The following is a 13,479-nucleotide window of genomic DNA, read 5'->3' as shown; positions in this document are numbered from 1 at the left end:
CTGGTGGTAATACTCTCAAACCACCCCAAAATAATTGTCCAATGTTAAAACAAGTAATACATGTGCACGTCGGCATGGACCAATGAAGAGTCAAGCTGCTCCGTTTTGCCCCCTAAAGTCTTGCTCTCAAACATTCCCAACTACATAATTTTACTATTGTGCCACTGAGAAAAGCAATGGTGGTACAGAATTTGAGCAACAAATGGTATTATGGACGTTTTGGGTTTCCTCTGTCAGTAGATAGAACGATATCGTGACGTCTCACTCAAGCTATGCATAGATACACTTTGTGTTTCGCTTTTCTGGCACTCTTCTTCTTAGGAAAATAAGAGAATGATGGCCCGACGACAACGTTCAACATAAGTTTCACTTTTTCCGCAGTTACACAATACAAGGTGGTGAAGTTGGAGGGTGTGTGAATTCCTATCATTTGGGAAACTAGATATCTTCAAGACTTTCCCCATTATATTGCACATCTCGTCCCACAATGTCCGTGGAGGATGTAGGTAGAGCTCTTGTGGATAAGAAGAATCCGTTGAAGGACAGATTTCGTGCATTGTTTACACTGAGAAACCTTGGTGGTAATGAAGCAGTCGACATAATTTCAGCTTGCTTTGACGATGAGTCTGCTCTTCTGAAACACGAATTGGCATATTGTCTTGGACAAATGCAAAATCCCCATGCTATTCCAAAACTTATCGAAGTTCTTGGAGATAAATCTCAGGAAGCAATGGTCAGACATGAGGCTGGTCAGTTACCGTTCCGTTAATGATAATGTTAACATCTATCTAAGTCTATAGATATATGATATATCGAATCACACACTGATCACTTCTCTGTTTTTTTAATTAAAAAAACGATTTTTAGATTGATAACTGATACATTTGTTGTAAATTATTTAGTATCATTAATGCTCTCTAGTCTGTATTGCATGGAATCATGTTAAGGGTCAATTAAGTGACAACTGAACAACGTTATTACTATTATTACATTCATCAATAGTCAATAAAATTGCTATATAACTTCAATGTCAACAAACAAAATTAATTTTAAAATCTTTGGGAAGGGAATACAAAAATAAAGTCATAAAATCCAAGAGATCATTCACATAACGCATCCAAGAATTAAAGTTTACATACATGGGTCTCAAATTCCCGCTATTTAGGATTTCCGCTATTTCAAGTCCTCTGCTATTTTCTTCAGCTTGGACTCCAGGCCCTGAGTATTTTCAATTCATCTTCAAAAATCATTGTAAACAGTCTGGTTGCTAGGGACTTATCCACGTTTCACAGTTCTTGAACAAATCGTTTCCCTTTTTAATGTACTATGATTTGTATGTTAATAACTATATTTTGCCAGTATTGTCATTAATTAATGATAGCATATTGCTTTATTGCTCCATTTTATTTATGATAAAATATTCCTCCTTTTTAAAACTTCTGACTTGGGCCCTCTGATTATAAGATGCGTTTATGTATAGTTATAGAGTTGTTTAGCTATGGTCAGCCATGATGTCCAGCACAGGCTCTTATAGATCCTCTTCACTGGACTCCAGTTGTTCATTTTCAGGTCTGGATCTCATATAGCCAGTGTTGATATTTTGTCTATAGGTAACAGGATAAAAAGTTTAAAGTGTTTGTCAAGTCTATTTTTACATGAATTCAAACTTTATGTGCTTACTCTATATCATTAGGCAAACTATTCCACAGCTGAACAAGTCTCACATTAAGATTATATTTTCTAATATCTATCCTTGCCCAAGGTGGACCAAGCTTTCTACTGTTACACTTTGTATCATATCTTGGTAGATTTTCAGACCACGTTTTCACAAAATTTCTAGCCTCCCTGTTATAATTCCCCTGCCTTTTTATATATACTTCTATCCTATCACCTCAAACTCTCCATTAACTGAGCATTGGTAATTTCAGTTTTCATAATCTCACTTCGTTGGACAAATGTTTCATACCAGGAGTTTGTTTTGTAGCTCTTCTCTGTATGTACTCCCCTCTTCTATTTCAATTTGTTTCAGCTTGTACGGTGACCAGACAAAACTGACATAATCCAGATGTGTTCTTATTGAAATGTAGTGATATGAACATTTTTACATTGAAGTGTTGATTTCAGACCTTCAAATGCCTTTAAAGCACATGCTTTAACTTTAATCGAGTGTTACTTTTGATTTTTTTTTTCTCAGGAGAAGCTCTGGGAGCAATAGGGGATCCCTCTGCTGGAGCTACTTTGAAACAATTCTGTGATGATCCAGTGGTTGAGGTGTGTTCGAGTATAAGCAACCCAAAACTAATTTATTTATTTTTATTTATGTATGTGTCTATTTATTTATTTATTTATTTATTTATTAATCTTGAGTTACTTACTCAAGCATGTCTGTGAAGATATATAAAATGCAAAATAATAATAGGCTCATTTTCATTTAAAGTATGATCCTTATATGCTAAGTTCACACTTTTCATGGCAGTGGCTGCGCCAAATCATAAAGGTTAATCTAACATCCACAATCGAGCGACATACTCGGACCCAAAAATGGCCTGCTGAAACCTATTGGGAGCTGCAACTTGTACATTGACAAGGTAAATAATTTACATCTCTTCTCTATTATATCACAATTTTAGACTTCTAGCATAAAGTACTTTTTCCGTATGACATTGAAATATCACCCCATATAACAGCAATAATCTTCTACAGTAGATCAAGTTTACACGACTTGTGGCCTTCACCCACAATGGTGCACATAGCGAGTTGACGTGATCGGCAGGCGTCATTTGATTGGCCGACGAGCCCATTGTTTTTTTCTGGCTAATAGACATTACTAAATAATGCCGGGGGACACATGATAACTGTGACGTCGTCTGGTTGTGGTAATAAAAATTTTAAAAATATTTTCTTAAATTGGATTTACACAATAAATAAATATATTTTGTCTTACAGTATCCATATTATTTACTAACATGTGAAATAGCTTACGGAAAATACTTTGGGATTCGGAAATTATTGATGCAGTAATAACCTATACTGCCCGATCTCAGTAAGTGGACTCAGCCATTTTCCATGAATTGTGTTGTTTGATCCATAAGTTTCATTTTTACCATACGTTTTTATTTTATTTTTTTCTCCTTTTCTATGTGTTATTATTTTGCTATCTTCGTTTAACTTGTTTATATTTCTCTCTCTCTCTCTCTCTCTCTCTCTCTCTCTCTCTCTCTCTCTCTCTCTATATATATATATATATATATATATATATATATATATATATATATATATATAAAATATATATATATATATATATATATATATATATGTGTGTGTGTGTCTGTGTCTGTGAGTGTGTAGGTTGTGAAATAATTTGGTTTTATGATAACAATTTCAGGTTTTTCTCACTATGGAGCAACAAGACTTCATCAAAAAGTATGGCCCGCCCACTAGCCTGAAGAGTGGTATTGTAATTGCCATTCATAAAGACATTGGGGATTTGCCTCTGATCACATTATCTACCAGACTGTTCACATGGCTGGGCAAAGAAAGATCGATCTGCACCAAAACTTTAAGAGCAAAAATTGTCAGAATAGTCAGAATCGCTTCCTCTAAAAGACGCTATGCCTTAGAGGAATTGAGAAATAACATCATGTTCTGAAGTGGAGCCACAGTTTTTGGTGTCCATAAAGATGGAACAACAAGGAAGAAAGTCAAGATTCTGGACACTTCTGTCAATACAGATGATGGGCAGTCGTCAGTGGTGTCTGAGACTGGAGAAGCAATAGCGAAGGAAACAAAATAAAGGTTGAAAGAAGTGGCTGAATCATTGTTAGAAGGGATTCGGAAGTTTTGAGAAAGTTGAAATATTTCATGAATATCAGGGCGGCGAATGAAAAGAAAAGTGGTGCTCGCTTACTGGACGAGTGGAGGGAAGAAATACTGAGGACTGAGGGACAAGATGCAGAAAAAGTTCATCATTTGTACTTGCTGCTCATGTTTTATTGGGATTTTACTCATACACCATAAATTCTTTAAAGAAATTAGATTTCAATAACAGTAAAGATGCAAAACACCCTTTAGTTATTCTTTTGAAAGATAGTTAAGACGTTTTTGGACCAGCAGGAGATTATAAGGGTTACGAAATTAATGGGAGGCCTTTTGTTCGGATAGGGGATTGAAAAGTTGTATTCAGTCTTATAAGGACAATCGTTTTAATGGACTATCTGAGGTGCCAGCTCTTCATCACAGCGAGGAATTCATTTCTCTTTTAAAATCATAGCAGTCAAATAATGCAAAACACACTTACTTTATAAGATTCAGATTTGTTACTTCTTACACAATGTCTCAGACTATTTTTTCATTTTTCACTGGACCTTTGGACTATGGTTATTGGAAAAACTTGATTGAAACACAAGAAAACTTGCCAACACAATTAAAAGGACACAAGATGAGGAAAGATGTCAGCAATAAATGAAGGTTTCTTGATGACAATGCACAGTTGAAAGATGTGTTGGAGGGAGAAGTAACAACAGTTCAGGCACCACTGACTGTCTGTGAGATGTACTTAGGGCATGCAGATGCAAGCCAAGGGAAGCACCCACTCAGTTCACCATCACCACTCTTCCATCATATTATTAAAACAGATAAAGAAAGGATTGAGAAAATGGTACATGGCATTGACATTGGATGAAAAGAGAAAAGTTTTGCAGTTGACAAGGAAGGAAAGCAAAGAGTTGAGAAGAGAACACCAGGAGAGAGACAAGAAAGTGGTTATGGACTCTTTGAGATTGAAGGCAATTTAACAGCTGAGCATATGGTGGAAGAGATGGAAGGTCAAATGGTTGCTGTTGCCTGCGAAGATGCATGGTATCCAGGTGAATATATCTCTTTTTATATTAGTTTTAAAATGAATGGTCAGCCAAATATTTATTGTAAATGAGAATAAACCATTAAAGTTAAAGTAAATCATGTAAATGAAACTCGAGTGCTGGAGAGGATCAAATACTGAATCATGTGCAGAACATTACTGATAGCAAAGGGAAAATATATCTGTAATTATTTCAATTATTTGCAAATTTTGTGACGTAAAATAGAAAGTAATACTTCAAAGAATGTTTTTTCTTTTCTCTTATTTCAGCTTTGGTGGAAAAAAAGAGTGTGCCAGGACAGGAAGTGACTGTAAATTGTGCATCCCTTGGTAAAACGCTTGGATCTTTCTTCAGGCCTTCAAACACTGGGTCTCAAGGAAAAGTATCGTAGACTAATGTCCAATGTGAACCAATTGCTGAAGGGAGACGTTATGTTATGTCCAATGCAAAGGAGATCCAAGAGAAGTTTAGGAAGTTTCTGTGATGTGATAACTGCTTTTATTTCATTTTAGGATATGAAAGAGAAATAGTAAAAAGGTATTCCCTGTAAATTGTTTTTCATGTTTATAAAATGTACAATCACAATCCTTTGTTATAGTCACTCTTTCAAAAAATGTGTCGCAGATTTTCTCTTCATTATTTTTTTCTTTATTTTGGCGGGGGGGGGGGGGGGGGGGGGGGGGGGGGAATGACTAGTTACCATGAACAGTTAACAACTCTTATTTGACAACAAAAGTGTATTTTGCATGAAAAAAAATGCTTAAGGTTGCAAGGTTTCATCGCTTTATATTATCGATGCACACCTTGCTTATTCGAATCCTATCATTATTTTTCCCAATACCAGCCAATTTTTGCACCATCAACTTCAAATAAACCATAAACTAATAAAGATAACACATATTTGACCACAGAAATAGACTTAGAACTAAAAAATGTACTAGAGTGCCAACAAATGCTACATCCTCAGCACAGCTAAAAAGTACAGTGAGACCTCCAAGTTAAACAACACCGTCCTGAAACAAGTCGACAATAACCCATACCTTGGCATCACCTTCTCAAAGGACTTGAAATGGGGGAAACACATTAACAAAATAACCCAAAAGGCAAGCTGCACCCTCGCGTTTCTCCGCCGAAATCTTAGCCACACCCCAACGTCATGCAAACAAAACGCCTACCTCGCACTTGTGAGATCACAATTGGAATACGGAGCAGTTGCCTGGGACCCCAACCTGAAAGAGGATATTCAAAAACTTGAGAGAGTCCAGAGACAAGGCGCCCGGTTCATAACTGGGAACTATAAGAGCAGAACCCCAGGATGCATGACAAAAATGTTAGAAGAAAGAAATCTCATCAGCCTCCAACAAAGAAGAAAAGAAACCCGTCTGTCATTCATGTTCAAGATAATAACAGATCAAATACCATCAATAAAGGCAGACTCCTTTTTCACGCCACAACCAAACAAAAGAAAAATCCGAGCACTCACTTTTGCCAACCACATAACAGAAAACCCCATTGACAGATACGCCACAAACAATTCGAACTGCTTCAAAATCCCACAGACAAGAACACAAAACTACAGAAATTCTTTCTTCATTAGAACTATCTCGGAGTGGAATGGGCTGGATAAACTGGTCATCATTGCAACACACCTAAACGATTTCAAGGCCCGACTGACATGGGCCCGCGCCCAATGAGGACGCCGCTGAAATACAACCAGACCATTGGTTTCTTCAGCGCCAACCATACAGAAGTTTCATTGATTTATCTTGATTGATGCCAAAATTATGGCACAATTTTATTAAAAAATGGTCCACTTTCTTTCTTTTGAATAAATTCCTATATAAGGGTTATACTTATGAAATATCATGCGGAAAAAATTCATAACTTCTTAAATTATTGATAGATTTTCAAAATTTAAAAAGCTCTGCATTCTTGTGAGCTATCATTTTATAGCAGTTTCACATTAATATGTCAAAAAATTAAAATCGGTTATTATTGTTAGTTAATCACATTATCCTTTCTGGACAAGTTTCCCAATGAAATTAATGCCGAAATTGCCTCAAGAATTATTTCCTTATTTTAATATAAATGTATTTGATCTGTTATATATGTACGTATATGATGATGTGTAACACGCCTAGTTGGCAGACGTATTGATTGTGTTCTTCAATTTTTGCAGGGATGTAAATCTTTCAGAATTATTAGGATTTCCTATTTTTCAGACATTTTCTAGCTTCCCCAGACTATTTAAATATTTCTTAATACCTCACTACCAACTCTTGTGATAAGAGATACTGCTGTACATATAGAGAATTTGTAGTGAATATCCATTTTCAATGTACTGAAACACTTAATTTACACTACTGTTGTGTCAGTTATGATTATACGTGTATTTAACCAGTCAACTTATTTCCACGACAGCTTCCGAATTTTAATTCGGAAGTACTAAGGATTGATAGCGTTCGAATTTCCGAATTTTCCTAATTTTAATTCGGAACTAGATTCACATCTGTTGTGTAAACAAGGAGGGTTATTTTTAGTTTACCGGAAGCAAAACATTGGCTGCAGAATCGAAAGTAGAAGATGGTGGATACATATCGAGTATTCATGACTGAGTTCTGAGTTGTTACACTTTCTTCCTAAGGCTCAATTGGAATGTATTTCTGTTTCTGTAAGTAATTCCTGTGTGTTGCAATTCATTCCAGACATAATGAGTCTGAAGATACATTTCCCTTAGCCTCGGTCTTTATAAGAAATTTCTATGGGGTCTCATTTCTGGTTGAGACTGCCACGAACTTTTGACTGTGGTGGTGGGGGGGGGGGGGGGGGAATCAAATTTGTTTGTTCTCATTGCAAGCTACACCAATAAAGTAAAGTAAAGGGCTTTTAACACGATTCTAAACCTAATGTAGTATTTTAATTGTAATGTACTTCTTATTGCCTTTGTTATTAGCAGAAGGGTTTGGGGCCTGAGAGAATGATAAATATCGGGAGGTGACCATCTTTCCAATCTCAAAATTGGCCTTAGTAATGATATGGCTGTTGAAATTTGAGTACGAGTTTTTATTATTTTCAGATTCATTTAGTTATTGGGGGTAATATTTTGACCTGAATATAATTTTGATATAAAAGTTTAGGTGTTGGATTACGTGCAGTGAAAATAAGTTGGAGAATTCCAAAATTCTGATTTTTTTTCAGTATCCCAAACTAATTTAACCCTGTTTAATCCATAAAGATAATAATACTAAATGGGCCCTGATTTAAGCATGAACAACACCAAATAATGGTATTTCCTCCCGACAAAAAGGAGACATAAATCATTAAAATCCATCCATTAACAAAATAATTTAGATTTTATTCTGAGACTTATCACTCAAAAGTCCTAAAAATGTTATCACAATCACAAGGCCATTTATCACCTCATTCCTGGAGTGTCACTTGGAGTTTAGACTATTGAAATGAGCTCGCAGAATTTCAGAATTTTTTTCAACTTTGCATTTACATCCCTGTTTTGGATTTTTAAAAGATCAGTTGTCTTTTTCTTAAATTGAATTTTATATAATTTTGCTTGTGACAATATTGTCTTTACTGTGATACGACTTTTATCAAATTTCATTAACGATTTTGAGTGACTTTTTGTCATTTTCTTCAAATTTTACAGTGGATTCTACAAGTGTTCACTGTGCATATATGTTTACATCCACTTTTACTTTTAACATTCTATTTCTCGTAACATTTTTAACTTTCACACTTGACGAATTCTTCTCATCATCTAATTCTACAACCAACTCATCAAACAATGGTCAGTGAGGAGGGGTAAGAAAAAAAGAACATTAACTGTTGCAATTCTTAAAAATGTAAAGTGTGAACCAATCGTTTTAGGAAACAGTGTAATTGAAACTGCTAAGGTTGTTTGAAATTTTGGTGTATTAATTGATTCAGATTTGTCTTTTACCAGCCAAGTAAATCATATCGTAAGGTTAATGCACATGGAACTGAGAAGAATATGTGGTGTTAGACATCTTATTACAAGAGGCATCTCGGCCCTGTTAGTTAATTCACTAATTCTGTCAAAGCTAGATTATTGCAATTCTCTCCTCTCTTTCATAAATAAAGACACGATAAAATCACTTCAGGTAGCCAGAACGATGCTGCCAGGCTTATTTATAGAAAGAGGAGAATTCAATCTGCATCGGGTTTGCTAAGAGAACTCCACTGGTTTCCCGTTGAGAAATGTATAGAATATAAGATCTGTATAATTGTTTTTAAATCACTGCACTCTGATTGTTGTGGATACATTGAGGACATGCTTAAATTCTACGTCCAATCCAGAAATCTGAAATCAAAATATGATAATCACATACTTGTGAAGCCAAAAATGACGCGCAAAATTGGCGAGCATGTATTTGAATATTCGGCACCCCTTATCTGGATCCCCCTTCCAAGATATATATCAGAGACAGTAATGATGCAGAATTCTATTGCTTTGTTTCATACTGCATGTTTTAGTGGTTATATGTTTCAGTGAAAGTTGTCACATTATTGTTAAGCACTTTGAACTTGTTAAGATACAGGGTAAGGCGCTATATAAAAAACATATATTATTATTGTTATTAGATAATGCAAAGAACCAAATCTTTCACAATACATGGCAGTTTTTAATTCAGTACATAAGGATTAAATCATGTTCTTTTGCCTATTTCTACCACCAGCAATTATCTTATGTAAGATGATGTATTATTTAGATCTTTTGTTCAATTCTGTTGTACTAATAATCTATTGTTTGGCGGGGAAAATGATGAGAGTTAGGATTTTAAAATGTTCACTTTATAACTCCCAGTATAGCACAATTTTGATGATATCACAGGAGTGACAACTTATCATCACTGGCATTTTTTTTCAGGTCGCTGAGACATGTCAGCTTGCTCTGGGAAGATTGGATTGGCTTTCTCAAAAAGCATTAGAAGAAGAAAAAGAACTTCCTGCAAATCCTTTTAATTCCGTTGACCCAACTCCTCCTACTAAAGTTTCTAGTGTTGATGATCTCACAAGGCAATTGTTGAATGAAGACCTCTCTCTCTTTGACAGATACAGGGCCATGTTCTCATTGCGAAACATGGCTACGAAGGATTCGGTTTTGGCTTTAGCTAAAGGTTTGATTGTTTGCCTGTTGATTGGTTTAATTTGATGGCAAAGAGTGATGTGATTTAAGTATGCTTTACCAATATTTTGAAAATATTTGTTGTGTTATCGTTATATTGAGAATATAATATTCCTAATGTTAAATAAAATTGTTATTGAAGGTCAGTGACCTACCACTGCTAATTCTTATAAAATATAATTGTTTCTGGTCAATTTTTTTTCAAAGAGACAAATTCAATGAGAATTGTTTCACCACTTTCCAAAAGAAAAATCCTGAACATTCTTTGCCGACGATCAGTGACATATTTATTACACTAACATTTCACACCACTAAAACTGAAAAAGGCACATTTTGCTTATCTGATGAAATTTATTGACACCTTATATCAACAAATAAATGAGACCAAGAGAGATAGCATTGCTATTTAAGCCAAAAAGTGAAATTCTTAACCCATTTTTGATATTACTTTTACCCCTGAATGAAACCCAAGGCTTATGCATCCATTCCCAAGGACACATAGATTCCCCTTAGCGCATTATTTTAGATAGAAATTTCAAAATATTTTATACTCAACCCTCACCCCTCTATAACTTATTTCTTGTTTTGCCGCAAATGCTCGCATGAAAATGAATCAGTAGTAGGTGGACTTTCCTTTAGACTGGGGGGAGTATTGGCCCTCAAGCCCAGTGGGTTTTGACTCAACATCAGTCTACACCATTGTCATTGACATCTCTTTTAGTCCCCTATCTCATTTATCCTGTTGTTGCGGTTCAATTTTTATCCAATTTGGTGAAAAACATTCACTGTTTTGAGATCAATTTTGGTTATAACGAATAAGAAAATTCAGGGTTTTTTTCCAAACAATTTTAAAATAGGTAATGAGGATTTAAACATAAGCACATTTACGAGTATATGAGATTTATTGTCTCGAACTCTAAGCAGTTTTATGTCGAAATAAACTGGATGAATCTTGGTTAATTTCCATTCGTTATGAGGGAGGATGATAATAATAATAATAATGCAATTTTTAAAATATTCATAGCACCTGTCTGGGAGAGGGAGTTTCGAGAAGTGTCAGTCAATTGCATGAGATAGAGCACTCCTGGGTCTACTTTTGTTCTCTTTATGAACTTGTCCCCTTATCTTTCCTTTTCTTGGGCACTGTTCAATGCATCTAGACTCTTTTTGTAAAGTCTCTTCTATTTTGACCATCCCACCAACCTTATTTAAATGTCCTCAAATACACTAGGTATTGTCAAAGAGTCAAACTGGAACATTCATGCATATTTATTTTGACATTAGTTAGGAAAGCATCACGTTTTTTCTCATTCTTATATTTTCAGGTCTTAAGTGCAGTAGTGCCCTTTTCCGCCATGAAATTGCATATGTTCTGGGACAACTTCAGCATGAAGCATGTGTTGAGCAACTTGCAGAGAACCTTCGTGATATAAATGAAAGTTCTATGGTTCGACATGAGTGTGCAGAGGCATTGGGATCCATAGCAACTACAGAGGCAACAAATATTCTTCATGATTACCTAAAGGATCAGGAGCGTGTAGTTCGTGAAAGTTGTATCGTAGCTTTGGACATGTCGGAGTATGAAAATAGTGAACAGTTTCAATATGCAGACACTTATTCTAAGTTAAAAAATGGTCAAACTGCAGTAACTTCATAGTACTTAATGTGTTCCTTTTTAATTTTTTTTTCCATGATAACCTTTGGAAATAATAACAATTTTCTTTAATCTTCACAAGCTGGACTGGTCAATAGATTTTCGTATGTTGGAAAATGTACATGAAATAAATTGCAAGCCCCCAACATAATATTTGTTTTTGCAATGATTTATTTTGTTGTTGTTGCTTCTTTTCTCTTTTTGTTCTGTAAATGATTGATGGTTTGAGAAAGGGTGCTGTATGTCATTAAGGCTGAATTTGAGAAGATGGCAAAATAAGAGAAAAATTCCTCTTTGAATTTGACATTTAGCACTCTTTATTTTTTTTAACTGACAATCAAAAAACCTACCTTTACTCAGCTGCATTCCACATAAAAAAGATAGACAGAGATATTATTGCTTTGTTCCTTTTATTATTTTTTTTCTTTTGTGTGTGTAATCAATGGCATGTCTTTTAGAAAAACATATGGAACTTAAAACATAAGTGAAAAAGGAAGTGAGTTTGTTTGTTTTTTTGGGGTTTTTTTTTTTTTTTTTTTTGTTTGCTTTTGTTGGGTTTTTTTTTTTTTTTTTTGCCTGTTTGTTTTTGTTTTGTTTTTTCGTCTGTGTGTTCATGGAAAGAAATAATCCAATTGGTTGTGATACAGAGAACACTGCAATGACCCTGATCCTATTAGAAGGTGCTGTCAGGGCCGATAAGTTTGTTCGGCCAATCAATAAATACGTCGTATCAACTACTGGCCAATCAGATAATCCCTGAAAGTACTGCATTAGCATACATGACCTTCCATATGTCTAAACGTATATCACAATTTATAAAAGAATTCTACACCATCTCATGAATTCCAGGCAACTCATAGTAGGCTTACATACAATTATGCAAAGCCAACGCATCTTCTCTGTCTTTGGGAACAACCAACACTGCCCACGAAAGGCATAACAATAACAGACAGTATTATTGTCACTTTCTTCCTACAAACAATATACATATACACCACTTGCCCAATCGAGGTTGTAGTTGTGGACATCCTTGATGCATCTCGTGTCTCGTGATGCTCAATCAGAATGATAAGCAATTTTTGGTTGTAATTATCAAGGGAAGCAACATGTAAATACGTAATTGGTTAATAGCATAATATAAGGTTTTCGTGATTATTTCCCTTTGTTATTCAATCTCAATTGAATTGCTTTACACATCCAGACGTATACCAAATAATTGACTGTGTGTCATCTTTCCCCGCATAAATTTTCTATACAAAAGTATGAAAATTCCCCAATCTAAACATTATCAAATATCGGAAAACGTCCTCCTCAACGTAAAAAAAAACCCACTGATGTTATACGTTTAGGTAAAATACAACACCCGCCAGCCGGATATAATGTACCATCACACGCAACTATGTTTAACCTTAAACGTTTATATTTATAGTCTGATTGATCAAATTTAGTGAAAAATAATCATCATAACAATAACAGATAGCTGAGTGGCGTCGATTTTGTTCCATCTATAAAGTTTGTTATACACATATTCATTTTGTAATCAGGAGAAAAACTTTTGATCAGTCTACTCTTGAAAATTTGGTTCGAAATCCAGCTCAGGAAAATTTGTTGGAAGGCTGAAATTTCTCAGGCAACAATGCAATGCTGACACTGACACTGTGCAAGGAAAGGTGACTTGTTTCGGTCCCACAACTAGGGGAGACAAACCGGATATTGCCAGGTTACCACATGCGTACCAAGCAAAGACCATTTCGCTGTGCAACTGTATAGGGTCTCATGATATACTGTCCGATCTTTCTCAGGGA

General features: G+C 35.2%; 1 protein-coding gene and 1 long non-coding RNA gene across 2 annotated transcripts; both read left to right on the top strand.

Annotated features, from left to right (window-relative positions):
- Positions 1 to 307: 307 nt before the first annotated feature.
- LOC144962714 (deoxyhypusine hydroxylase-like) lies at positions 308 to 11,822 on the top strand. Its single transcript, XM_078895903.1, has 4 exons — positions 308 to 749; positions 2,195 to 2,271; positions 9,763 to 10,012; positions 11,346 to 11,822. The coding sequence occupies exons 1-4, from the start codon at positions 488 to 490 to the stop codon at positions 11,675 to 11,677; spliced, it is 921 nt and encodes a 306-aa protein (XP_078752029.1). The 5' UTR covers positions 308 to 487; the 3' UTR covers positions 11,678 to 11,822.
- LOC144962715 (uncharacterized) lies at positions 3,386 to 5,396 on the top strand. The gene is made up of 2 exons (XR_013643516.1): positions 3,386 to 4,865; positions 5,129 to 5,396. It is a non-coding gene; the product is annotated as an uncharacterized LOC144962715 (long non-coding RNA).
- Positions 11,823 to 13,479: the final 1,657 nt, after the last annotated feature.

Source organism: Berghia stephanieae, chromosome 1 (assembly GCF_034508935.2).
Source record: "Berghia stephanieae isolate SIO BIC M18660-M18661 chromosome 1, UCSD_Bste_1.3, whole genome shotgun sequence".
Classification (NCBI taxonomy): domain Eukaryota; kingdom Metazoa; phylum Mollusca; class Gastropoda; order Nudibranchia; family Aeolidiidae; genus Berghia; species Berghia stephanieae.
Note: the sequence above shows the minus strand (reverse complement) of the source record. Positions and strands in the feature narration are given on the sequence as shown.

Bases quoted from the DNA above. Each gene is read 5' to 3' on its own strand.
- LOC144962714 (XM_078895903.1), top strand. From the start codon at position 488: ATGTCCGTGGAGGATGTAGGTAGAGCTCTTGTGGATAAGAAGAATCCG. The intron at 750-2,194 runs GTCAGTTACCGT...TTTTTTTCTCAG, and splicing joins AATGGTCAGACATGAGGCTG to GAGAAGCTCTGGGAGCAATA. The intron at 10,013-11,345 runs GTTTGATTGTTT...TTATATTTTCAG, and splicing joins GGTTTTGGCTTTAGCTAAAG to GTCTTAAGTGCAGTAGTGCC.